General features: G+C 37.0%; 1 protein-coding gene across 1 annotated transcript; it reads left to right on the forward strand.

Moving 5' to 3' along the window:
* LOC104917452 (uncharacterized) lies at window positions 1–27,796 on the forward strand. The gene is made up of 3 exons (XM_085216880.1): window positions 1–216; window positions 21,402–21,768; window positions 27,208–27,796. The coding sequence occupies exons 1-3, from the start codon at window positions 202–204 to the stop codon at window positions 27,237–27,239; spliced, it is 414 nt and encodes a 137-aa protein (XP_085073006.1). The 5' UTR covers window positions 1–201; the 3' UTR covers window positions 27,240–27,796.
* Window positions 27,797–27,833: the final 37 nt, after the last annotated feature.

Here is a 27,833-nt window from a genome sequence, read left to right on the forward strand (position 1 = left end):
GAATCATTTTTGCATGTTACAGCATACACATATTTTTTGGACTTCATGCCCTTTGGAGATGCTGGTGTCTGGCGAGGAGATGAGTTGAATTTCCTAGAAGCTGAGAATATCTTGTAGGGGAAGAAATAACCTATTACAGATCTGGAAGATGGAAATGGATCTGGGAACTATAGTCAAGCTTCAGGATCAAGGAGGAAGGAGATGAAGAGAGAGCAAGTAGGTGACCTTTCACATTTTATAAATGATGGTACTTGTTATGTTTTAGGGAGGCTTGTTGTTGCTTATATCACATGTTGAAATTGATGCACCCTTATAATAACAGAAGTACATTAGGACTGATCTTATAAGTCATAAGAAAATAATTCCAAAATCATTTGATGTATCTCTGTTGGAATCATAGGGTGTAGTCATAGAAAGAAGTAGCCAACTGACTCAGTTGAAAGGACGGTGATGTTATCACTTTCCTTCTATGCTATTTTTTCATGAAATTCTTCATTTTGTTTCTCTCTTATTCTTCAGTTTGTAATGACATAAACAGCATAAACATGAGGGTTTTGTGGGAGGGACTTATCCATAAGCCTTAGTGGATGAGTGCTATTTTCATAATTGAAAATACTTAAAAAGAAAACACCTGTTCTCAAACTCTTAGATAAGGACTTACATAACATTACTATGTCACTATACGTTTTTATGATAAACATGTTTTAAATACTATTCCCAGACATGCTTTCTGTTCTGTCTTCCCATAGCTCAAATTTATATCTAGCTATATCTACTTATATCTAACATCTTTATCTACATATTGGAAAAAGTGCACAGAAGAGTAGCAAAGACTATCAAGGGTGATGACAAAAAATAAATAAGACAGATGATTAATGGAAGAAAAAAATTGACAACTTTGAAACTTTGAATGGCATAAAGACAGTTGTTTACTGTCGTCTTTCAAAATACAAATTAGGAAACGCTGAATGAAACCAACAGATGGTAGTTTCAGAATAAGCATACGGAGGTGGCTCTTTATAAAATGCATACTTGAATTGCATAACGTCTTACCACAGCATACTGATGAATTTAAAAACCTTAACACACATTCAGGAGATGATAGACAAGTCTGAGTAAAAGTAATCCATCTAGAAGCTCTAAATCCTTAGGATGATTAATTTGACAGGCTCTTCACATGCAGATTGTTGCACACTGAGAAATTATATATGAGAAGTATCATCAAGAGCTTACCCTACCCTACCAGTATGTTCTATCTTTCTACTGTTGTGCCCTTTAGGACATGGTCTTTTGAGATAGATGGGCCTTTGGACTGATCTGTAATGTCCACACATAACTATAGTATTTTGTTCTTTTATACTCTTATGCTTTGAAATTGAATAACTTATTCCACTGTCAGAGAAAAGGCTGGATTTATCACAGGGAATCTCAAAAGGAAGTACCACGATTTTGATGTCTTGCTTTCAGTCGTTTCCAGAAGGTGGTTTCAGATTTTAAAACTTTCTAGAAATTACATTAATGATTTGAATTTAATTTATAAATTTATTACTTAAATTCAATATTTCAATTATTTACACTTCTGAAACAATTTGCCTCAATATCTCTAGTAATAATAATTATAAAATTATAATGTACAAGTATGAATAATAATAAACAAAATTAAGGAAAATAATTTGAAAATAATAATAATAAAAAATCATGGAATCATAACATCCTTGGAGTTGGAAGGGACATTTCAAGGTGATCTAGTCCAACTCCGATGCAATGAACAGGGACATCCATAGCTAAATTAGGTTGCCAAGGGTTTGATCCAGCCTCACCTTGAAAGTCTCCAGGAATGGGGCATCAACTACATCTCTGGACAACCTGTTCCAGTGCCTCAACACCCTCACTGTAAAAGACTTTTTCCTTATATTCAACCTGTCTTCTTTAAGCTTGAGGCCATTTCTTCTTGTCCTATCACCACAGACTCTGCTAAAGAGTCTGTCCCATTCTTTCTTATAGCTCCCCTTTAGATATTGAAAGTCTGTTATCAGGTCAACTTGGAGCCTCGTCTTCTGCTGGCTGAACAGTCCCAGCTCTTTCAGTCTGTCCTCACAGGAGAAGTGTTCTGTCCCTCGGAACATTTTTGTGGCCCTCCTCTGGATGTGCTCCAACAGGTCTATGTCTCTCCTGTACTGAGGACTCCACATCTGGATGCAGTGCTCCAGTAGGGGTCTAACCAGCGCAGAGTAGTGGAGAAGAATTGACCTGCTGACCACACTTCTTTTGAAGCAGCCCAGGATACAGTTGGCTTTCTAGGCTGCGAGTGCACATTGCTAGCTCATGTCCAGCTTCCCATCCATCAGTACCCCCAGTTCTTTTTCATCAGGGCTGTACTGAATCCTTTCATCCCCCAGTTTTTATTAGTAATGGGAGGTTGTCTCAACACAGCTGCAGTATCTTGCATTTGGATTTGTTGAATCTCAGGAGGTTCATCTGGCCCCACTGCTTAATTCTGTCTAGGCTTCTCTGGATGGCATCCCATCCCTCTGGTCTGTCAACCCCACAACTTGGTGACACCAGCAAACATGCTGAGGGCGTATTCGACCCCACTATCAATGTCACTGAGAAAGATATTAGAGAGTATTGATCCGAGCATTGACTCCTGGGGGACAACACTTGCTACTGATCTCCATCCAGACACTGAGCCAATAATATTTCCCTGTTATTTTTTCTAACTACTTCTGAGCTAGAAATCATTAAATCCATCTTGTAGCTGAGGAAAAGGATTCACATAAATATTGGCTTGCAATTCATCACACAAAAAATACAGCAGAACTAAGAAATGGAATAATCTGAGCATGTCTACTTCTTTGTTTTTAGTAATAAACAGTATAGATTAGATCTTGTAGTGATATATTGTAACAATTAAAAATACTTAAGAATGCTTAGATGTGAAGCTATAACTGCAATAAATTATCTTTTATTGCTATTGTTGAAAGTATTTTATAACAGAGAAGATAGCAAATGTGAATGCTTTACAATAAATTTTTAATTTTCAAGCATTTCAAAAAATCTGCTGAGATATTATTATGAGTATTTAAAAGCACTAGTTGATGTTTTATGGTGCACTTTTAGATATAAGCTGGTATGAGAAAGTAGAGTCTTCTTAATCTCCTTCTTTATTCCCAGGATGGTCAAAAAGATTAATTAGTTTATCATTGACATCCCTGACCTCAGCTGTCATACCAGGGGTTATTTTAGATCTTAGGGAAGATTTTATTTTAATAGCTTTCTAGATATATGTATTATTTATATTTATTTATAATATTTATATTAACACATATTTATATCTGTTAATTAAAGAACTCCTAAGGTAAATTTCTAATGATCATAAAATGACTAGTTTGGAAAGGACTTCAAAGATTAGCTCATTCCAATCCTCTGTCCATTTGATCCAATCATTTAGATTAGATCCATTACATCAAGATTCCTCAGGCTCCACCCAACCTGCTTTTAACACCTACGGGGATAGAGCACCCACAACTTCTCTTTGCAACCTGTGCCAGTGCTTCACTACCTTCTGAGAAAGCATACTTTTTTTTTTTACATTTCCTTTCTGTTAGTTTGAAGACAGTCTCCCTTTTCCTGTCACTATCAGAAAGTGCAAAGTCAGTCACCTTCCTTTTAAGCTCCCTTCATTGGCTTTTGAGGAACTTTGATAACTAGATATTATTGGTGAGATGAATTTCTTTTAACTTTTATAGTAAGTATCTGCTATCTATAATATATGTCTGAGGAAATCTCTGGAAACTCCCTTGCAGTGAGCTGATTGAAATCAACACATTCATAGAAATCTCATTTGAAACTTGTTCTAAAATGAGAAAAAAATAACATTAGACTATGTATCTTCACTTATTATAAACAAGTTCTAGATAGTCATCCCAAATGTCTTCACTGTGGGTTTATATATTCATTCTTCTAAATCCTGTTTTCAATTACATCTTTTCCTCTATAAGAACTAAATGAAATTTTACTCACATTGCCAAACAGAATCACAGAATCACAGAATTGTAGGGGTTGGAAGGGACTTCCAGAGATCATGAAGTCCAATCCCCTTGCCAAAGCAGGTTCCTTAAACCAGGTCACATAGGTAGGTGTCCAGGCGAGACTTGAATATCTCCAGAGAAGGAGACTCCACAACCCCCCTGGGCAGCCTGTTCCAGTGCTCCATCACCCTCACCGTGAAGAAGTTCTTACACACATTTGTGCGAAACTTCCTATGTTGCAGTTTCTGGCTGTTTCCCCTTGTCCTGTCTCCACACACTGCTGAAAAGAGTCTGGCCCTGCCACTCTGCCCCTCACACCTTAGATATTTATAAACCTGGATCAGGTCCCCTCTCAGTCTTCTTTTCTCAAGGCTAAACAGACCCAGTTCACTTAGCATTAAGTTAAGAGTATTTCAGATGGATTGAATCTATTTGTGCTTGTTACAAACCTGTAAATTAAATATACTACAGAATTTCTAATTTATATCAAAAGTTTTTGTTCTGTTTAAATTTCAAAAAAGTTCTTGAGTTCTGCTTACATCAGTTGAAGAATGTCACACACTAAATCTAGTTTACTTTTCAAATTTTATCATAGAAATAGTCATTCCTCACAATAACTATTGTTTTTTAGCTTCTTCTGCTATTTTATCTTTCGATCTTTCTTTCATCAGACCACCCACACTTTTTTGGACATATCATTATCTTAGATATTTGGATAGTGAAAAGAGAGGATATGAAAAAAAGTAATTCTTGTTAGAGATGTATAGAAAGATCATTAAGAAAGAGAGAAACTGACATGTAGAAAAAGTGACATATTAAAATAAGATCAGAAGGAGAAGAGATAAGAATGGATATACATTAAATTTGAAATAAATAAATAAATAAATAACAGGACACATAAGAAATTACTCCAAGAGGAAACACACAATATATGAAATTCCCTGTCCTTACGCTGAATGTTAGCAATAATGAAGCAAGTAACATCACTTGTAATACTGTTAAGTATGATTTTTTATGCAAGTACATATTAGTAAACAAAATACATAAACAAACAAACCAGTCAACCTCCAAAACAACCAGCCTGACAAACAAACCTATGCTTTTAAGAAATGATCTTTTCTTTAAAATAAAAAAAAAAAAAGTCTCTATATTCAAATAAATTTATAAAATTATGGAGAGAGGAGCCAGCAAATGCTATCACTTGCTAGACATAGAACATTGTATTAATTGCTTCTTTTTATTCCAGAGATTTATCACCAACCCTGCAAGACATCTTACTTTTATTAAATGATTCAACTTTCAGATGAAGACAAATTATTGAATATCCAGTAGAGACAGAGAATTGATTAAATGTAAATAAAAGTTCTATAGATATTTCTGCCATATATATATGACAGATATTTCTGCCATATATATATTTAATGTTTATATGCTTCCTTAAAGTACTGGAAGGCTGCAATGACGTCCCCTGGAGCCTTCTTTTCTCCAAGCTAAAGAGGAGACTCTGGGGAGATCTCATTGCAGCCTTCCAGTACTTGAAGGAAGCATATAAACAGGAGGGGGAATGGCTTTTTACGGGGGTGCATAGTGATAGGACAAGGGGGAATGGTTTTAAATTGAGGCAGGGGAGGTTTAGGTTAGATATTAGGAGGAAGTTCTTCAACAGAGGGTCATGATGCCCTGGAACATGTTGCCCAAGGAGGTTGTGGAAGCCCCATCCCTGGAAGCCTTCAAGGCCAGGCTGGACGTGGCTCTGAGCAGCCTGGTCTAGTGGTTGGCGACCCTGCATATAGCAGGGGAGTTGAAACTAGATGATCATTGTGGTCCTTTTCAACCCAGGCCATTCTCTGATTCTCTGATTCTCTGATTCTACGATTCTATATTTTGAAAGCCTGGACACTCTCTGTCCTTTCCTTTCTATATCACTTAGAATCATAGAATCACAGAATCACAAGGTTGGAAACGACCTATAGGATCATCTAGTCCAACCGTCTTCTCATTACCACTGCTACCACAAGCTACTAAACCATATCTCGCAGCTCCTCATCCAGATGCCTCTTGAACACTTCCAGGGACGGCGACTACTTGAAAAACTATATAAAAAAGATCTAATCAAAAGTATTTCAATGAATATCTACTTATAGGGAAAAAGAAGGAGGAACTATTAAGCACAACATCCTAGAATTGTGCAATAATAAGGGACAGATTTGGCCTCACGTCCATGTTCGAAATAAGTTTATCTGTTCAATTTCTTGGATGGGTATATCTCTTCTCTTAAACTATCTCTAAGAAAGAATACCTCTAGTGGGAAATTCTATAAGTATGACAAATTATCTTCTCAAATGCTTATTTTTACACTTTATTATTCCTATTAAACCCGTAGCTATTCCCAAGATAAGACAAATTACCTCTTAAGAAAATATCTTTAAGCACTTGATGAAGACAGATGGAAGAAAGTGAATTTACTTGATAAATGTATTATATCTACTGTTTCTTGACATTTGAATTTTTATCTACTCTTACTAGTATTTCACAGTTGCCTCTTAATGGATCTTAATAGAAATCTTCAAATCAAACCCCCCAAAATCATATATGCTCAAGATTAGAACAAACTCCACATCTCTACACAAATCTGAAATAGTATTCTCTACCTATATTTCATTTCCTTTGTGACAAAGTTGTCTCATTTTTTAAATCTTTTACTTTAAAGCAAAATTGCAGAAAAAATGTGATATATAGAAATCCACTTATTATGCCATTTCTTATCCATGTTTGTGCTGAAAAGTTGGAAGTTCTTACTGTTAAAATCAGAGTGGAAGTTTGTGACTCTTGAACCGGATGCGGCTCAGGAATAACCTAAGTCTCAATCCCATACTTTGACTATCTAATATGATTAATAATGGGTTTTAATGACATAAACATGCTGAAGGAAATCTGTTGAAAGGAATTATAACCACACTACAGGTAGTCTCAATAGTAGTGTTAACGGTTTATGGGCTGGTTTGGCCTGATTCCGTGACTAGCAGGGTGGAGGGATTTCACAAATCTGCACCTTCAGAAAAGGGAAACAGGGGACCCCGAATAATTAATAACAGCGGCAATGATCTGAGGAGAAACAAACTAATTTACTAAATATGGTAATGCAAGATAACATACTATAAAACAATATAATTTGAGTTGAAGCTAATAAATCAAATATAAGAAAGAGTAGCTGAAAGCTGTAGGCCTTACGCTAAGGCGATGTGTGAGGCTGGGTCAAGAAGCAGGGAAGAGCCGAAGGAAAAAGGGGCGTCAGATGACCTTCCAAGGTCCTATATCTTTTCCATTCACTTTCTCATGGCACTTATGCTGTGGGGCTCAGTCATCTGAAGATCTGCAGTATGCCTTATGGGCTTATATAGCTATAAACATCTTGCTTTCATGTAAAATAAAACTAAGTAAAAAAATAATCTAAACTGAAATAAAATAAAACTAACTTCAGATTTGTGCCTTTATTTTGTTAAAATAAAGCATTACGTGATGAGAAAATAGCATCACTTTTCAACTGTACCCTTCATTAAGGTTAAAGATGCCACAAGACTATACTTGGTATTCAAAACACATGGATTCTAATACAGGAACTGACTTAACTGAAACCCTATGATCATGAATGCCAATGCTTAAAATCATTAGTAAGATTTTTTTTCCTGATTAAAGGAAAGATTAAGAGTATGTGGAATCAGTAGAATATGTGTCTTCCACCACTAACAAAGACAAATGACCTGTTTAATTCAGAGTATCACAGAAAGTACTCATGGAATAGCAGTAGATATTCTTATAAATATGACACTCCAGAGTATGCTGGGAATGGGAAATCGGTAGTGCTTAGTGTAAAATTGTACAGTTACAAATTAAGTGAAATGGCAAAAGCTAATATAATGAAATCCATGACTCTTAAGAATGAAATCTAACAGATGAGACAGAGATTTTTCTTGTGAGTTATGCAGTACATGACAAGGTTGTCCAAATATATTAAATTTGAATATTTGAATGAGTTTATTCCAGTTTAGAAAAAATAAAAAAATAAAAAAATAAAAATAAAAATAAAAATAAAAATAAAAAATAAAAATAAAAAAGCAGGTAAATAGATTTGTTAGATAATTTGAATCAGAGTATATTTTTAAAAAAACTTGAAAACAGGTCCTCATGGGATTTTTTTTCACATGAAGCCAAGCCAAGAAAGAGTAAAAGTGTGCATTTTGACAAAGGTTAGTGAACAGTCAAAGTTGCATATTCATCTCTTCCAGTTAAATTTGAGTTTTGAAGTTGTAATATTCTTCAGAAAAGTGAGCAAAGTAACATAACAGTATTATCAAGCGATTTATATTCACTAAATGTGTAAGAACATACACTGTAAGGCCAACCTACCTTTAGATAAAATAATTTGCTACTGAAAAATTAGAACAATTAAAAGTTAGATGTAGTTAGATCATCAACAGAAATCAACATACAAATTCACTCACTTTCAAAACATCTCTGACAGAATAACATATGCATAATTAGTATATGCAATACATATTCTTCTACTTTCTTTTCCACTAATACTGAAATACATCAGAGTTGTACTCATAAATTCAGATAGACCTGTAGATCCAGTACACTACCAATATTAAGATTACATTTTTATGCATATTCTTTTTTAAGACTACTAATTATTGGAGGGAAATGAATGCAATTTCAATTTCAGGAATTGAAAGTAAGTCAAAGTACTGAAATTATAGTTGAATGTTCAATAATGTAGATGTCTTTTTTTTTTTTTTTTCCCCTCCTTTCTTTTTTTTCTTTTTAATAAATCAGAAAGTAAATAATGATGAAGATACTACATATGCATGATGTGTAAAATATTGATATATCTATATATAAATATATATATATATATAGTAAAAAACTGATGATAGCTTGAACTATTTTGATGTATAGTAATTTAGAAAGTGTGATTAAGAATTAAATCCTCACTTATAGTTGTTTGGTCTTCAGCAATATAAGAACTAATCTGATATAGGATTGGATTTTTGAAGACTAAAATGGCAAGCCCAACTCATACTCTGAGGGACTTGTGCTGCTACCTTTCTCAATTTAAAATACCAAGTGCCTAAAAAATTTCTTTTACTAAAAGCTGATTGGTAAGCAAGTCTGCTCCAATGCTCATGAAAGATCAGTCATATTCAGGGGAGATTTAGATTGGATGTAAGGAAGACGATTTTACAGTAAAGGTGGTGAAGCACTGGCAGAGGCTGCCCAGAGAAGTGGTGGAAGCCCTATCCCTGGAGACATTCAAGATTAGGCTGGATGGGTCTCTGAGAAGTTTAAGAAGAAATGTGCAAAGCAGAACTAATGCATGTGTTTCTGGGTATTCTAACCATCTTAAAGTTATTTCTGAAACTCTGAAAAAGACAGATATAAGAAACGTAGTTATCTAATTGCAGTGTCACAAAACTGGTTGATAAAACTCAAACTCAGTTTGAGTTAACTGACATGTAGTATAGAGGCTAAGATTAAGTGTTTATTTAGAATTGAATTCTCCTGAAGGATGATGGTAATGAAAGTCTTCAGGTTACTGTTAAAAATTATTTAAATTACAGATTAGATTGGCCTTTTTGAATGTTAGATAAAATATTATTGACTTGCATAACATGTTGAGGTTCCAGTTTCTTCACCCTCTAAACAAAGAATAAGCAGAATAATTTTTTGACATTATTTGAAATATCAAAATCTCTAAAAAGATAAATTCTAGATGTAAGCTATACTGCTGGAAAGATAAGGAGGGGATGTTTCACTTTATGTGAAATAACAGCTGGGAAAATATTAGAGAGAAGACAGGTAAAGGTGACATTGCAGTGGGAATCTGCTACAGGTCACCTGAACTAATAATTGAATTAGATCCTTTATAGACAGATAGGAGCAGCCTCTTTCTCAGGCCATGGTCCTTGTGGGAGACTTCAACTGCTTCATATCTGCTGGAGGGACAACACAGAAGAGCATAAGGAATTCAGGAGTGTCATGGAATACGCCAATAATTTCCTTCTTCAAGTGACAGAAGAGCCAAAGAGAAATTCTTTGATCATCTTCATGGCCCTCCTCTGTACCTGCTCCAACAATTCCACATCCTTTCTGTTCTGGGGACAGAATGCAGAACTCTAGAATGGCATCATCTCAAAAGTCAGGCATAGTCAATTGCTAAGTATTTGCATTTTCTCTAGGGATTACTTACATGTAGGAAATCTTGGCCAGGATGAAGTATAACAATACTCTTGATCTCCTGTACCTCATTCACTACTGTATGAAAATTAAATTTGCCAAGATCCATTTTGATTTCTTTTGTTTATACTGGCCCATCCCTTTAAAAACTTGTTCATAACTATCTTAAAAATAAATAAATATAGTAATAATTTGTATTATTGTACAACTGACATTTATTTTGTATTATTTATGCTTTTTCTTTATAAACCTAACACTATCCTGTATATCTGCAAATAATATTTAGGAACAATTTGAAGGAGTAGTGAATAATCTCATTTGTATTGAACAAAGATTCAGAATAAGAATTCTTCTTTTATTTGGAGAAATAGAACAAAATCTTGATGACTTATGTAGTAAATTCTTTCTTAAGATTTTTGAAATATATTTTATATTGTCTTCCTTTGTTCTTCCATTCATGTTTAATTCACTTAGAGTTCCGTGAGTGAAAAAGGAAACATAAAAATATTTTAGTGACATTCTATAATTCGAGATATATAGCTTATTTTTATATTGCTATTGCTCTTTTATTTTCAGATCTGGTTTGGGAAAAAACAAAACAAAACAAAACAAAACAAAACAAAACAAACTACATATTTCTATGAATCCTGGAGACAGAGGAAAGAAGTTTTGGTTCCTGTGCACCTGAAATACAAAAAAAAAAATCACATGAAAAATTCAGAAAAGGCTTATTATCCTCTAAGTTCAGATTTAGAGAGTTCAAATGAAATTTAACTAAACATTGATTTTAGCTGATTAATACATGATTATGTTTGGGTTTTTTTGGTGGATACACAGATTAACATATGTTCATAATACAATATTTTAAGATTATTATCTTGGCCAATGATTCCCTGAGTAAGAAGTTGAATATTAAAATAGTCTGATACTTACTGTCAAGTTTCTCAGATTTTTTTTCTTATTAGTATTCTGCTGCATTAGCAACATTATAAGTAATATAATATATAAAGAAATTATATTTCTAGTTTCTAAAATTAGTTATTTAATTCCCACATTTTTGTTGTATTTGTCTATTTCTGATTGTAGCTGTTTAATTTGCCGTGATAGTCAACAATTTTGATGCTTCTTCTTCTTCTTCTTTTTTTTTTTTTTTTTTTTTTGTTATTAAATCTTTTTCCAGCATTTATATTTAAAAACAAAAACAAAAACCTGCAGTGAACATTGGATGTCAGGAAAAAAGAACATGCAATTAAAATTATAACTACAAAAATAACAACAAAAAAGCGTATCACAAAGTGGAGAAAAAGAGAATGTTCTCAACCAACAATAAATAAATAAATAATAAATAAATAAATAATGATAATAGAAAGAAAAAAAAAAAAGAGAAGATAAAATGAAAAGGAGATGATAAAATAGACTATCAAGGGTGGAAATGTTGAATAAAGAAATTATAACTGAAAGAATAAAAGCATGTAGTGACAGAAACCTGACAGTAAAATATATTGGAAGAGAGTAAAGAGTACCTGGAAACAGTAGTTTAATTCAACAGAAAAAGAAATTATGAGGGCTGTTCTGATAGCAATGTCTGCTATCAGACATCATGCCATGACATCAGAGGCAGATATTGGTGATATGGCAACAGATATTGAACATTTCCACAATATTCTATTAAATTTTCTTGCCATGCAACAGGTAGAAGCAGTGGGACAGTCTGACAAAATGGCGTCTGACATGGAAGTGCATATGAAGAAATGGTGTGTCATTGAATTCCTCCACGTAAAAAAAAAAATAATACACTCATTGACATTCATTGATGCTTGCTGAACATTTATGGAGACCAAACAAACAGTGGATGTTAGCACAGTGAGGTAGTGGGTGGTGTGTTTCAATGGTGGCAATAGTAACATGAAGAATAATCAACGTTCCAGACAGCCATATACAGCTGTCACATTAAGAAATGAGAGTATTGATCACAGAATTGCAAGGGTTGGAAAGGACATCAAGAGATCATCAAGTCCAACCACCCCGCTAAAGCAACTTATCTATGCAAACTGGCGGATTACTACCAGAGAATTGTAAATGGAGCATGTAAATGTAAATGCAAATGTATCAACTTCAGTGCTTCGGAAACAATTGTGACAATGCTGGAAAACCACAATGTTTATACCAGATGGGTCCCACAAATTCTCATATAGGAGCAGAAAGAGCACTCTGTAAGTTTGTCAGGAACTGTTGAACAAATAGGAAGGTGAAGGTGACAATTTGCTAGACTGCATCATTCCTGGTGATGAGATGAGTTTCTACTAAAAGCCAGAGTCAAAATGGTAGTCAGTGGAGTGGTGAAATGTGAATTCCCCATTGAATAAAAAGTTCAAGATGCACCTCTTGAGAGGGTAAAATGAAGTGCTATGTTACTTGGGACAGGAAAGGAATTATCATTCTGGATTTTCGGGAAATCAGACAAACCATCAACTCTGACCACTAACATCTTTATGTGGCTTGAACATCCAGAAGCAAGCTAGAGAAGAAGACAATCTTTCTCTTGTAAAACAATAATGCCAGACCACATATCAGTTTGAAGACTGTGGAGCACATTGCCAATCTTGTTTGGACAATCTTATCACACAAAGAGTATAGTCTGAATTTGCCTTCTGACTTCTACCTATTCAAGCTGACAAAAAGTGAACTGTGTGGGCAACATTTTCTTAGTAACGATGCCATCAAAGCAGCTGTGAAACAGTGGGTCACCTTCATTGGTGATTTTTATATGCATGACATTCAAGCTCTCATTCATTTCTGATAATGAAAGAGGTCAGAGAGGAACGATGTTAAAGAGATAAAGACAGAGAATACTGAGGAACAGAAAGACTGTTAGCAGAGTGGAAAGCCTGACATAGATTTTAAATTGTGAAGGGAGAAGTGACAGGATTTAGTACTAATGTAGACTTAGTTGAAGAAAGAATTGAAAGAAACTTGAAACTAAGTTTGGCAAGCCAAACGACAGGTCTACTGTCAATAATGAAGTGGGGAAAAAAACAGGAAATGTTGAAGCAATTTTACATAAGTTATTTTTATGAGCTTTTGAGCTCATAAAGTTCGATTTCCCTCTACAAATTCAAACTCTTTTGCTTTAATATGTCAATTTGGAGGTAGTCCATCCATCCAACATTGTAAGGTAACACTCATACTTACGTAGAATAGTTCTTTCAGTTTAATTATTTGTTGTTATTTAGTACATTTAGTGTCCCCTTGCATGTGTTTATTGATTTGTTTACCTTTAGGTAACTTAATAGCTCACTTATTTTAATATGAATAAGTTTTGAAAACATTTTTAATCTACACAGATAAATTACTTTAGAAAAAGGAATTATAGCCTGTTGAGTTGACAACAAATTTCTTCCATGCAAGTTTACATAAATCCTGTCATTTGAATGGAATGTTGATATACAGCAGTAATTTTTTTCCTTACTTAGTTGGCTTATTAATCACAAAATAAAAAAGTAGTATGAATACTTCATGCATTCTATTTTATGGTCCATGCTTAGCATATATTGTGACGAAGGAGATTAATAATTTCTGTTACAGAAATGCTTATTAAACTCTTCAGTATTTCTACAAATCTTGTATAGATATGCACTTTTTAGATACTTGAGATTGTAAACAATTATTTATATAATATAATATATAATATATTACATATTATTTATATTTAATTATATAAAATAGTTTAAATAGAACTAAGGAAAAAGGAAGCAGCAAAATAACACAAAGACAATCTAAAAGATGAACTGCTTATTTGTACAAAAATTGAAATGAAATGAAACAAAAATATTTATCCTTTTGAATATAAAACAATCTGCTTGTTTCAAGAAGTCTTGTAGAGATCATAAAGTCAATACACATAGCTCCTCAAGTTAGGCACAGACTATTATCCCTTGACCACTAAACATAGATCAAGTGATATGTTAGTTTACAAATACTTGGTTTTATTTTTTAATGTACATAATATATGTCTTACTGTAGCCGAAGTCCTTGCTCTACCACCAAATTTAGAGTACTTATCCTTAATAAATAAATAAATAAATAAATAAATAAATAAATAAATAAATAAATAAATAAGGATAAATACTACAACATACTAATTAAATGCTTATTAGATTTAGTAGAAGGTAAGAAACAATCAAAATTGGCATTTTGGTTAGATTAAAATATAGAATTGCATGTACAACACAGAGAACAGAAATGCGATGGAAAGTAATTACTGAAGTTTTTAATACTTTAAAATGACAATATTTTGAAATAATTATTTTACTTCTTAACCTGTTAATAGGTGTGTAATCTCATATCATTATAACTGACATCTGGCACTCCACTCAGTAGCCTGCAGTAATGTCGACACATGTGGGCAGCTGAATCAATTAGGAACACAATATTTCTAAGCTAGAACTTGAAAATCACAAAACAGATCTACACTAGATATAATTGTTAGAAACTTCCTAGATAGGCAATGTACACAAATAATCATATTTGGAACATTAGTCAGGCTATGGTAAAAGTTTAAAATGCTGAATCATGTACAGAAAACAAAGTTGGTTTTTTTTGTTTGGTTGTTTTGTTTGGTTGTTTTGTTTTGTTTTGTTTTTCAGTTTTCTCTGTTCAAAGGAATACTGGCCATGAAGATATAAAACTGTTTAAGAGAGAATTGACAATGCAGAGACAGTAGAGCACAGACATAAAAAAAAAAAATCAAACAAATACATGTATAGTGTTGTCTTATTTTTTTATTTTTATTTTTATTTTTTTTTCCTTCAAGAAAGATGACATTTCCAAGAAAGAAGCCAAGGTACAAGTGTAATGATTTTGTAGTAAAAGAAAAATCTTGATTTTGGAGCTGATGTATCTGTATAAACCTACTCAGATCTGGCAAGGGAAATAAAGCAAGAGAAAGAACTTTTTCAAGAAAATGCTGGAATGTTTCTGAATTATGTTGGGAACATGGTAACAAAGTACATAGAAAAGGCCAAGATATTCAATGCCTTCTTCACCATAGTCTGTAATGTTAAGACTGACCTGTAACATCTCCTGGTTCCTGAAACCCACGCGAAAGTCTGGAGCTGGGATAGTTTATCCTTGGTGTGTAGAATCAGGTTAAGAAATATTTCAATATATTGGACTTACACAAGTCAATGGGATCTGGTGAAATGCATCCATGATCATTGGAAGAGATGGCAAGTGTAATTGTGATGCTATTTGGAATTATTCATGGAAAGTTACAGTGTCTTCGAGAAGTTCTAGAGAACTGGAAGAATGCAAATGTCACTCCTTTCCTCCAGAGTAGCAAGAAGTACCCAGGGAAATACAATAATCAGGAAAGTATTGTAGATTTACTTTGCTAATTTACAGTAATTTACTGTATTTCAGTAGCTAATTTTCATTACCTAGTTTTGGAAAACAAAAAGAAAGGTGTTTATCTATTCAGACAATCTAAATATATGCATGCTAAGTAAAGACGCTTATAGTCAGTGAGAATATAGAGAATATATATATGTATATAAAGAGAATACAGTCAGTAGAGAGCTAAGTAATATTTTTATCTGAATCTTCACTCTATCTACACAATTAATTTTGAGTCTAAAACTTGGAATTGAATTTGACAAATTCAGTTTCTTCCCAGACTTGATGGTTGGTTATGAAGAGTTTATTTATTAAGTAGCCTCTATTTTTTTCCTATTAAATTAAAAAATAAAAATAAAAATTTATCACACACTCCGTTTGCATAGTTCTGTCAAATCTGAAAACTCTTTAGTAAATGGCTCAGATTTTTTTTTCTTTTTTTTTTTTTTTTTTTGGTTCACACTTTATTCCTTCATACTTCTCTCCTACTTTATTAAATAGTAATGCGCTGTAGTAAGAATTCTGGTTATGAATGTTCATGTTATTTGTCAAACAAGCATATTCAAACAATTACCAGCTCTACATCCTGCTGCAGACGTTTAATGAAAAACTAACTACTCAGAATGAATATACATGTGGAAAAAAAACAAAACAAAACAAACGAACAAAAAAAACTAAAGGATTCCAATATCTTCAAATTGACACTTTTTCACTTCTTTTAAATTTCTAAGAAGACAACTTTTTTTTTTTTTATTTTATTTTTTTTTTTTTGAGTATGCTGTTAAAATTAGAGCTGAGGAAGAGATTATAACTTTTTATTTTAAAATCTGTAGTTTGAAATGTTCAAAACTTTTCATATATTCAATTTAAATATCTTGAATAACTTCAGACTAGAAGAAATTGTTAAGATGCACTCAATGTTGCTTCATATTAATCTATCTTTATTACAGTTTAAAACAAATAGACAAGCAAACACTTTTGATAAGACCTTTGGTAATAAGAACAAAAATAAAGTTTTGATATACTAAAGGCTAATAAGAACATTAGAGTTTGATGCCACTCCAGTTTAGTTTATAACCTCATAACCTCAGCTTCCGGGACATAAGAAACCATTGGGTTCAAATTTATTTTCCATTCTAGCTAATTGAAACTACTGCTCTTCTTCACTAAGTCAAGCAAGTGACACCAGTTGGTAGCATATTTTGAAGTAAAGCATAGACTTTAATCCCATTTTGAAACCTGTTTTGTTTTGTAAAACTAATTATTTACTGATTCAAGTAAGGTAGGCCTCACTTCACTTAGACTTACGCCTTTACAGAGTGAAACTCTGCAAGTTAGTTAGGTACTCTGCTAGAGCTAGTTATTTTGTGCTCCTTAAATAAGAAAAAAAGCTCTTTTAGGGCATGATTTATTTTATCCTAAGAAGATGTCAAAAATAGATCAGGTGAATTTCTCAGTAAAAAGTGCATCTTTTTCTCTGTGACTGTAAAGAGAACACACAGCAACTAGCTCAGCTATAGATGTATATATAGTAGAGAACTAAAATTAGATAAAATTCATGCTATCCTGAATGTGTCAGCAAGTAATGCTGCAAGAGTTCAGATATCCAGTAACTAATGACCTAGTTTACAGTTATTGTTAGGGCTTAAGACTCATCTCTACTATCTCATTGTTGCATTTCAGAGAAGTAAGAACTAAGTCTCAAATATATTTCTACAATTTCATCATCCAATGGCTAAGTATTTTTCTTTTGTTATTTTGGGATGGAGAGCATAGTAAACCCCCCAGTGATCCGGATGGAGCTAATTAGAGACCTTGCACTCCATCTAGACTATCAGAAGTCCTTGAGGCCAGATGGGATATATGCAAGGGTGTTGAGGGAGATGACAGAGGTTATTGCCAAGCTACTTTCTACCATCTGTCAGAGTACCTGGTCAAGTGGAGAGGTTCTCAGAGGATTTGATGCTTGCCAGCTTGATACCAGTTTACAAGAAGAGCTGGAAGGAAGATCAGGAGAACTACAGGCCTGTCTGCCTTGGTGCCTGGAAAGGTTATATCATCTTGAGTGAGATCACACAAGAGTGGACAGCGGGTCAAGGGAGGTGATCCTCTACTCTGCCCTGATAATGCCTCACCTGAGGGATTGTGCCCATTTCTGGGCTCCCCGGTACAAAAAGGTCAGGGATCTCCTGGAATGAGTATACTGCAGAGGGCCACAAAGATGATAAAGGGCCTAGAGCATCTTCCTTATGAGGAAAGGCTGAGTGACCTGGGTCTGTTCAGCCTTGAGAAAAGAAGACTCAGAGGGGATCTTATTAATGTTAATAACTGTATAAGGTGTGAGAGGCAAAGGGATGAGGCCAGACCCTTTACAGTAGTTCATGGTGATAGTGCAAGGAGAAACAGCCACAAACTGAAGCATAGGAAGTCCTGTACAAATGTGTGTAAGAACTTCTTCACAGTAAGGGTGATGGAGCACTGGAACAAACTGCCCAGGGAGGTTGTGGAGTCTCCTTCTCTAGAGATGTTCAAGACCTGCCTGGATACCGACCTGTGCAGCCAGCTATGGGGAGTCTGCTTTGCAGGAATGTTAGACTGTACAATCTGAAGAAATCCCTTCCAGTCCCTATAATTCTGTGATTCTGTGACAGCTGCAGGACTACTGGGAGATCAGACCCAGCCAGTACGAGTTCATGAAAAGAAAGTCCTGCTTGACCAATGTCATCTCCTTCTACGACCGGTTGACCAGCTTATCCCAGATGAGGCAAAAAACGTTGATGTAGTCTACCTAGACTTCATCAAAGCCTTTGACACTGTTTCCCAAAGTATTCTCCTGGGAAAGACAGTACCCCGTGGCTTGGACAGTTATACTCTTCGCTGGCTGAAGAATGTGCTGGAGGATTGGGCCCAGACAGTTGTGGAGAATGAAGTTAAATCCAGCTGGCAACCAGTCACAAGTGTTCCCCATTTGTGGGTCAGTATTGGAGCCTGTTCTGCTTAATATCTTTATTGATTACCTGGATGAGAGAACTGAGTGCACCCTCAAGTAAGTTTGCAGATGACAAACTGGGAGGAAGTATCACAGAATCACAAAATTGCAGGGGTTGGAAGGGACCTCAAGAGATCATCAAGTCCAACCTCCCTGCTAGAACAGGTATCCTACAATAGGTTGCACAGGTAGGTGTCCAGACAAGTCTTGAATATCTCCATAGAAGGAGCCTCATCCACTTGCATCGCTCCTTCCTTTAGATATTTATAAACTTTTATCAGATCCCCTCTCAGTCTTCTTTTCCCCAGGCTGAACAGACTTAGGTTTCTCAGTCTTTCCTCATAAGGGAGGCAATCCAGACTCTTAATCACCTTTTTGGCCCTGCACTGGAGTCTTTCTAAGAGATCCCTATCTTTCTCGAATGGGGAGCCCAGAACTGGTCACAGTGTTCTGAACATTTTTTCACCAGCAAGGAGTAGCGGGGGAGGATCAGCTCCTGCAACCTGCTGGCTGCACTGTTTTTAATGTACTCCAGGATACCATTGACCTTCTTGGCCATAAGGGCACACTGCTGGTTCACGGCCAACCTGTTTTCCACCAGGATCCTCAGGTTCTTCTCCAGAGACTTCATCTCTAGCAGATCATCCCCTAACCTGCACTGATGCATAGTCATTCCTCCCCAGCTGCAAAATTCTACACATGCTCTTGTTAAACCTCATCTGGTTCTTCCCTGTCCACCTGTCCAAGTCTCTAGTCTGTCCAGGTCTTGTTTAATGATAGCTCTCTCTATAATATATATATATATGTATATAATTTAGCTCTATATTCCTTCCTAATAATTGGAAGTTTTTTGTTTGTCTGTTTTGTGTGGGGCTTTCCCCCCCCCCCATTATAAGCATTAAAAACCTCCTTAGTAAGTCTTAGGTTTGTTATTATTAATGTTCAAGACTATAGTAATGAAAGGATTTCAACAACAGATACGCAGTCAAAAGCCTAATAACTTCCATGATCTTTCCTTCAGTTGAACTTGCCACCACAGTTATAATTTAGTACCTAGAAAGTCATTATTTTATTTAAAAATCAGGATATGAAATACAGTGTTATTCATCTAGCTATGTAGTTATCATATACATATATATATTTCTTTTCTTTTCTCTAGAAAGCCTGTCTAAGAAGTGAAGATACAGACAGCATAAACATTCATCTTTGAACTTATGACAAAAAAAATACTAGGCTATGGAGAAACTGAAACTGCAGGAGACAGATTTTCTTTCTCTGTATTCTTTAAGGAGAAATATTAAAGCAGGTTTTTTTTTGTTTGTTTGTTTTTCCTCACTACCTTTTGTTGTCAGAAAGCAGAGATATTCTCCAACCGGAAAGTTGCAGATCTCTAATGCTTCCTCTTTAACTCACTATAAAGCTGATAAGAAAGTAAATCTTCAGAAAATCCCAGATATTAGTTCTATTGAATATGCAGAAGGATTCTAAACTGTATTGCGTGAGATGGTGCTGATGTAATCTGAAATTTTTAATGTACTTTATATGTACTTATGAAAGATTTTTGACAATCCAGCCTTCTACTCATCCAGAAGTTCTGTTGGTCATTATGTAAATAGTAATATTAACAATTTCAACTAAAAGTTATCATATTTGTTCAAAATATTTAGGTAGATATGACAAGTCTGAAGTCTGAATTAGACGTATAAATCTCTGGAAATTAAAGTTTAAATTATTATATAAATATAATATATATATATTCTTCCTGACAATCACCTTCTATCTTTCTCTTTGTGAAAGTGTGTAAAATTAGAAGATCACTTAATCCTTTAGCTAGCTAATAATATTTTCAAGTTTGTAACAAAAACTGTTTAGAACATTGTTTTGAATGATGAATGTTAATGGAAAGAGATTTTATGAATAATTATGTCAGCCATACAATCTTTTATCATTTGCTGCTATTCAACAGGATTTTACAAGTACTTTTAGCCACAAATATTTAACATTTTGGTATGTTAACATTTCATTCTCTTTCTGTGTCATGGGAGAATAGCGAAACAAAAAACAGTTCATCATTATCATAGAACCATAGAATCATTAAGACTGGAAAAGACCTCCAAGATCACCTAGGCCAACCATCCACATACCACCAATATTGTCCACCACTAAATAGTTTTTGTACCAGTATGCATTTCTCAGACACCCCCAGGGACATTGACTCAACCTCCTCACCAGGCAGCCTGTTCGAGTGCCTGACCACTCTTTTCAGAGAATAAGTTTTTTTCCTAATATCCAACCTGAACCTACCCTGGCAAAACTTGAGGCCATTCCCTTTCATCCTGTCACTAGCTACCCCAGAGAAGGGCTGACTCCCACCTTGCTACAACCTTCTTTCAGGTAGTTGGAGAGATCAGTGAGATCTCCCCTGAGACTCCTCTTCTCCAGTCTAAACAATCTCAGTTCCCTCAGCCACTCCTAATCAGACTGTGTTCCAGACCCTTCACCAGCTCTGTTGCTCTTCTCTGGACACGTTCCAGGGCCTCAGTGCCTTTCTTGTATTGAGGGGCCCAAAACTGAACACAGCAATTGAGGTGTGGCCTCACCAGAGCTGAATATAGGGGGACATTTAAATCCCTGATCCTCCTGACTACGCTGTTTCTCATAGAAACCAGGATAACATTGGCCTTTCTGACCAACTGGCTTGTGTTCAATTGGATGTCCACTAACATTCCAGATTCTTTTCCTATGTGCAGCTTGCCACCCTCCTTGTGATGGTGCAAACCCGGAAGAAGCCCTTGATCACCGAGGTTTGCTGCTTCGGAGCTGTTTCAGCCAGAACCACAGCGACTGACCACGAGGTTCAGGTGGGTTTCAGTCAGTTCCTTCATTCAGGGATCCCCGAGACAGCAGAGCGCCGGGCAGCTCTCGCAAAAGCCGCTGACGCAGCGAGGGCGTTGCCAGGGCAACGACTCTGCATCCACTCCCCCTCGCCTAGAAAAAGCCTCCAGGACGGAGAGGAGGAGTCGGAGTGTGAGAATTCCTGGGCTGTTATAACGAAGAGAAACTGTAAGCCACCCATACACGGGACTCCCCAGCAAGGACGGGAGTTATCACTCTCAGGTGAGTGATAAGTGCACGGGCTCCTGTTAACGACCTGGCAACGGGGCGAAGGCAGAGCCAGCGCTACCGGCAGCAGGGCGGGGCTGATCAGGCAAACCTCATAAAGGCTATCTAGTAGTATTAGTGTGCCTGCTGGTTTGCAATGGCTGCACTCCAGCGGAAGGCTACTGCTACAAAAATTGTGGAGACCCAGATGGAAGTTGTATGCTCACACAGAAAGAAGACTACAGCCAAAAAGAGCATGGAGACCCAGACTGAGGTCCTGTGCATGCTTGAAAGGATAGCTGATGCTAAGAAAACTGTGGAGATTCAGCTGAGGCCCCAACACAAGTCGCTAGTACTGCAGATCACTGGCTGTCATGAGTGCCAGAGCCTGGCCTTTGTAGTGCCAGGCGATGGAGGTGGCACTTGTATAAGATGTGACCAGCTGAATGACTTAGCCTTGTGGTTGATCTGAAGGAGGAGGTGGAGAGGCTGAGGACCATAAAGGAGTGTGAGAGGGAGACTGATGGGTGGTGCCAAGTCCCTATTAGCCCTGAGATTATCTTGGCACACAACTGAGGCCCCACATGGAGCACGTCACCCTCTGCTGCCTTGCAAACAGGTGGGAAAGGGGAACTGGCCAGCAGATGGTGCTGCAGTGAGCACCCTGTCCTCTCCTCCCCCTAGCAACAATTTGAGAAAGGAGGGGGAGTGGAAACAGGTACCGGCTCAACGAAGTGGGCATCCCCCATCCTGACCATCCTCGGCTCCCCAGGTGCCTCTGTGCAATAGGTTTGAGGCCCTGGAACTTGAGGGAGAGGTGAGTGGGGGTGTGGAGGGAGGTCTACCCATGAGGTTGCCTTGGGTGAAGCGGCTGACCCCACGCCTCAAGACTGCCTCCACTTGGAAGGACAGAAGGGTGTTTGTCATAGGCTACTCTCTGCTGAGAGGAATGGAAGGCCCTACGTGTTGGCCTGACCCTACCCGTATGAGGTGTGCTGCCTCCCTGGGGCATGGATCAGGAACATTTCTAGGAAACTTCCTGGACTGATTTGCCCTTCTGATTATTACTGATTCTGACTATTACCTGACAGTCCAGGCTGGCAGTGACAAAGTCGCTGAGAAAAGTCTCAGGGCTATCAAGAAACACTTCAAGGGACTGGGGAGGGTAGTTGATGGAGCAGGCATGCAGGTGGTGTTTTCTTCTATACCTTCAGTGGCATGGCAGGATACTGAGAGGATCCAAAAAACCCACCTCATAAGTAAATGGCTTAGAAGTTGGTGCAAATACAGGAATTTTAGGTTTTTTTTTTGACCACGGGGCAACTTACTTGGCACCTGGCATGATGGCTGCAAGTGGAACTAGCTTACCTCTGAGGGGTAAAAGGATCGTAGCTGAGGAACTTGGCTAAGATCCCCTGGGATGCTGCCTTTAAAAACAAAGATGTTGAGGAGAGCTGGTGTGTACAAGCTCTGGAAACAAGGGCGTGTCAGCTGAGAAGAACACAGGGATGCCATCTGAATTTGCTGACATAGGATCAGGAAAGCCAAGGTGCAGGCGTAACTGAAATTGGCGACGAACGTGAAAAACAATAGGAAGACTTTCTACAGGTACATTGGCCAGAAGAGACAGGTCAAAGTGAGTGTACATCCTTTGGCAAATGTAAAAGGAGAACTTGCTTCAACAGATGAAGAGAAGGCTGAGGTACTGAATGAGTTCTTTGCCTCGGTCTTCACTGGAGGCCAGGATTCCACATCCCTGAGCCCTGCATCCCTAAATCCCTAAACCTCGAGGTGGGGACCGGGGTGGTAAATCCCCCCCCACTCCACTGTGAGGACAGAGCAGGTCTGAGACTGCCTCATGAGACTGAATGTGTACAAGTCTATGGGGCTGGATGGCATGCATCCCAGGGTTCAGAAGGAGCTGACTGAGGTGGTTGCTGAACCACTCTCCACCATATTTGAAAAGTCGTGGCTGTCAGGTGAGGACGCGGATGACTGGAGGAAGGGTCACGTCACTCCCATGTACAAGAAAGAGAGCAAGGAGGACCCCGGGAACTACAGGCAGGTGAGTCTCACCTCTGTGCCTGGGAAGATCATGGAACAGATCCTCCTGGACGACATGCTTGATCACATGAGGAATGAGCGTGTGATCTGAGACAGCCAGCATGGTTTCACCAGGGGAAGGTCATGCTTAACCAATCTGGTGGCCATCTGTGATGGAGCGACGGCATTGGTGGACAAGGGAAAGGTGACCGATGTCATTTACCTGGACTTGAGCAAGGCCTTTGACATGGTCACTTACCACATCCTTATTTCCAAAATGGATGTGGATTTGATGGGTGGACCACTCGATGGATAAGAAATTGGTTGAAAGGTCGCAGATAAAGAGTGGTCATCAATGGTTCTGTGTCCAGGTAGAGGCCGGTAACGAGTGGCGTCTCCCAGGGGTCTGTCTTGGGACTGGTGCTCTTTAACATCTTTACCAATGACATCGACGACAGAATCGAGTGCACGCTCAGCAAGTTTGCTGACGACACCAAGCTGAGTGTTTCAGTTGACATGGTGAAAGGAAGGGATGCCATTCAGAGGGACCTGGAGATGCTCGAAAGGTGGGCCCAAGTGATCCTGATGAGGTTCAACACAGCAAAGTGCAGAGTTTTGCACTTGGGCCAGAGGAATCTCAGGCATCCATACAGACTGGAAGGAGCGGTTCTCTTAGAGCAGCCCTGTGGAGAAGGACCTGGGGGTCTTGATAGGTGAAAAACTTAACATGAGCCAGCAATGTGCCCTTGTGGCTCAGAAGGCAAATGGTATCCTGGGCTCTATCAAAAGAGAGGTGGTCATTAGGGACAGGGAGGTGACTGTCCCCCTCTACTCTGCTCTTGTGAGGCCTCATCTAGAGAACTCTGTCCAGGTCTGGAGCCCCCGGTACAAGAAAGACAGAGAACTGTTGGAGAGGGTCCAGAGGAGAGCCACCAAGATGATCAGGGGACTGGAGCACCTCCCCTGCAGACAGGCTGAGGGAGCTGGACTTTTTCAGCCTGGAGAAAAGAAGGGTGCGGGGTGACTGCATTGCAGCCTTTCACTACCTAAAGGAAGCCTACAAACAGGAGGGGAATCAACCTCTTTGAAAGGGTTGATAATGGCAGGACAAGGGGAAATGGTTTTAAGTTGAGGGAGGGGAGATTTAAGTTGGATGTTAGGGGGAAGTTCTTTACAGAAAGAGTGCTGGAACAGGCTGCCCAGAGAGGGTGTGGGTGCCCCGTCCCTGGAGGTGTTCAAAGCCAGATTGGATGGGGCCCTGGGCAGCCTGGTCTAGTATTAAATGGTGAGGTTGGTGTCCCTTTCTGTGGCAGGGGGCTTGGAGCTTCGTGTTCCTTGAGGTCCATTCCAACCTTGGCCATTTTGTGATTCTGTGAGAATATATCACTGATAAAATTCACATAGAATCAGAGAATCAGAGTCATACAATGGTTTGGGTCGAAGGTGACTTTAATGGTCATTTAGTTCCAGCCCCCATTCTGTGGGGATGGCTGTCAGCTACTACATCACTTTTCCTAGGGTCTTGCCCTCACCTAGCCTAGAACATCTCCAGGGATGGGGCATCTCCCACAAACCTGGCGATCTGTTCCACTGACTCAACACCCTCTTGTCATTGTGCCATCGTGGTGTTGACTCTTCCCAACTGAGCAGCCTGCTCTTGCCTAGGGCATGTACCCAGCACACCGCAACAACTAAATATCAGCATGTGATTGACACTGTCTGGGCTGATGAGGGGAGGGTGCAGTGTTAATTCCACTTCCCATGCCTGCCGCACACATTCAGTTGAGTTGAAATCCATGTGTACATTACATGTGCTTGTGTTGCTTGGTGAGTAAACACAGAACTGACTGATAACATTTCAACTTACCTAATATCATCTCAAAAGGAAATATAACATAGGGAAAAAAAAGAAACAAAAAATTGTAGATGAATGAAGAGTCAGTGAAATATGGACAGATAAGTACTTTTTTGTTGAAACAAATAATATGGCACTATGCTTAATTGTTAATTAAATCATGTCACTTTTCATCTATTACACTTTTAAAATATATGTAAAACCATGCTGCCAAATTTGATGCATATCAAGGAACTTTAAAAAGTCATCTCAACAATTTTTTATTTTTTTTTTAATAGTTACAACTCAAACAGGCTTTATTATAAGTGCTAGTATTGTGGTAGGCAATCTAAGCACAAAAAAAATCTAAGTTATTTACTGTTGGTGAATTTATCAAACAATTTATGAAAAGCAGATATAATTGTCCTAATAAAAAAAAAAAAAAAAAAGATTTTTTCTAAAGATTTTTTCTAAAGTCAATTTATTTCAACAGATTATAGCTAGGTGAACTGAAGAAACACTAAAATCTGCCAAAATAAATTTGAAGAGCTAAGCTGCTATTTCTCCATTTTATGCTTTGATGATAAATGAAAATATTGATGCTATATATACACTGGTAAAACACAGTTCTGTGAACAGTAAAAAATATGCAGCCTTGCTTTTCATTTTTACAAAGGAATTTGAGGAAAAAAAGTCACAGTTGATAAAAATACGTGTGATTCCATTTTCAGTCCACATAAATACATTTTCTGTGAATTTTTGAATTGAATTTGTCAAGTTGCAATTAAATACTCAACAGAGAAACTTGGTAACAGACCTTACTGGACTTTCATAAGTCCTATCTTACCTGAGAAAATATCTCTCACTTTGCCATCACATCAATGCATTTTGGCAGAACGTACACTTGTGAAGAAGGAAAAGAAAAAAATAATCAAAAATCTCTAACAACCACCTTGAGAACTCACTAAGAATTGCAATATTTTCCATCAAACCAGACCGGTGCATTAATTTCAAAAACCAAGTTAAAATGCCCCAATGCCCCACTAGTTTTCTGTTTTTGTTGCTTTTTTGTTTTGTTTCCATTAAGAAAAAAAATACATATATATAAAGTTTTATTACTTATATGTGTATTACTATATTATGTACTTTATATGTGCCCAAGACAATTCCTGTTCATTCAGTGTAGTCCAGAAAAGCCAGAAAGTTGGATACCCATGCTCTAGATGTTCGATTTTAATTCCCTGCCAGTCTACTGCATTTAAATAGAACACAAATCATCTTTACCATCTTCTTTATAGATGCCCCAGAGAAAGAGAGTAAGGATTCAGGTTGGCTATAGAGATTTTAATCAGTAGATTTCAATCTGTCAGAGTTTTTTTTTGTTTTTTTTTTTTTGTTTGTTTGTTTGTTTGTTTGTTTTTTGTTTGTTTGTTTGTTTGTTTGTTTCTTTTTTTCCCCCAAAAAAAGGTAGGGATTATGTTAAGATGGATGTGCCAAATCTCATCCACTACATTTAAGAATCATTTACAAAGCCTCGTCCTTTTCATGTTCTTTCAGTGTCTTCTCATTATTTACAGGACAGAATTGTTGCCTTTCTCCCTCTCTATAAAGAAGATGTAAGTACTTGACCTGTAAGTAGGCTTGTTAACAAAGGCAATTTAAATGTAAATATGCCACATTTGAAATGATATTGAAATAATTCTACTTGCTTGCTTTGCCAGAGAAATCCCATACCAGTCCTACTACATTAAATGTCATAGAACTGCAAGATCAGAGAAGCAAGTTAATGTTTGTTTGTTGTTTCTTCTTCCATCCTGAGAAAAGAATTGGCACTTGTGCTTCTACTCTTTGCAAAGTGTAAGCAGCATACAGGAGACAGAAATGACCATAAAATGTATGTCTGATAGGTATCAGATCTTTCAAATATCATGTTCTTTTTGTGAAAAAATATGACATTTGGTATAACTAGAGGATGTTTAAAGAGATGAAGTAAATATCTTTTTATTTCTATGTTATTTGCTAGCCATAAAATGAAAGTTTTGGAAAATTTAGCTATAGAGAGGAACAGATATTTTGCCATGTAATATCCTACTCAATTTTTCTCTACACTGATCATGTGTTAGCTGACCAAGACACAGGCTGTGTCCTAGAGATTTCAGAAGTGTTGCAACCACTGTGAAAAATAGATATATAAAAGCATATA

Source organism: Meleagris gallopavo, chromosome 1 (assembly GCF_905368555.1).
Source record: "Meleagris gallopavo chromosome 1, MGAL_WU_HG_1.1, whole genome shotgun sequence".
NCBI classification, from domain to species: domain Eukaryota; kingdom Metazoa; phylum Chordata; class Aves; order Galliformes; family Phasianidae; genus Meleagris; species Meleagris gallopavo.

Bases quoted from the DNA above. Each gene is read 5' to 3' on its own strand.
- LOC104917452 (XM_085216880.1), top strand. The intron at 21,769-27,207 runs GTGAGTGATAAG...CATTATTTACAG, and splicing joins ACGGGAGTTATCACTCTCAG to GACAGAATTGTTGCCTTTCT.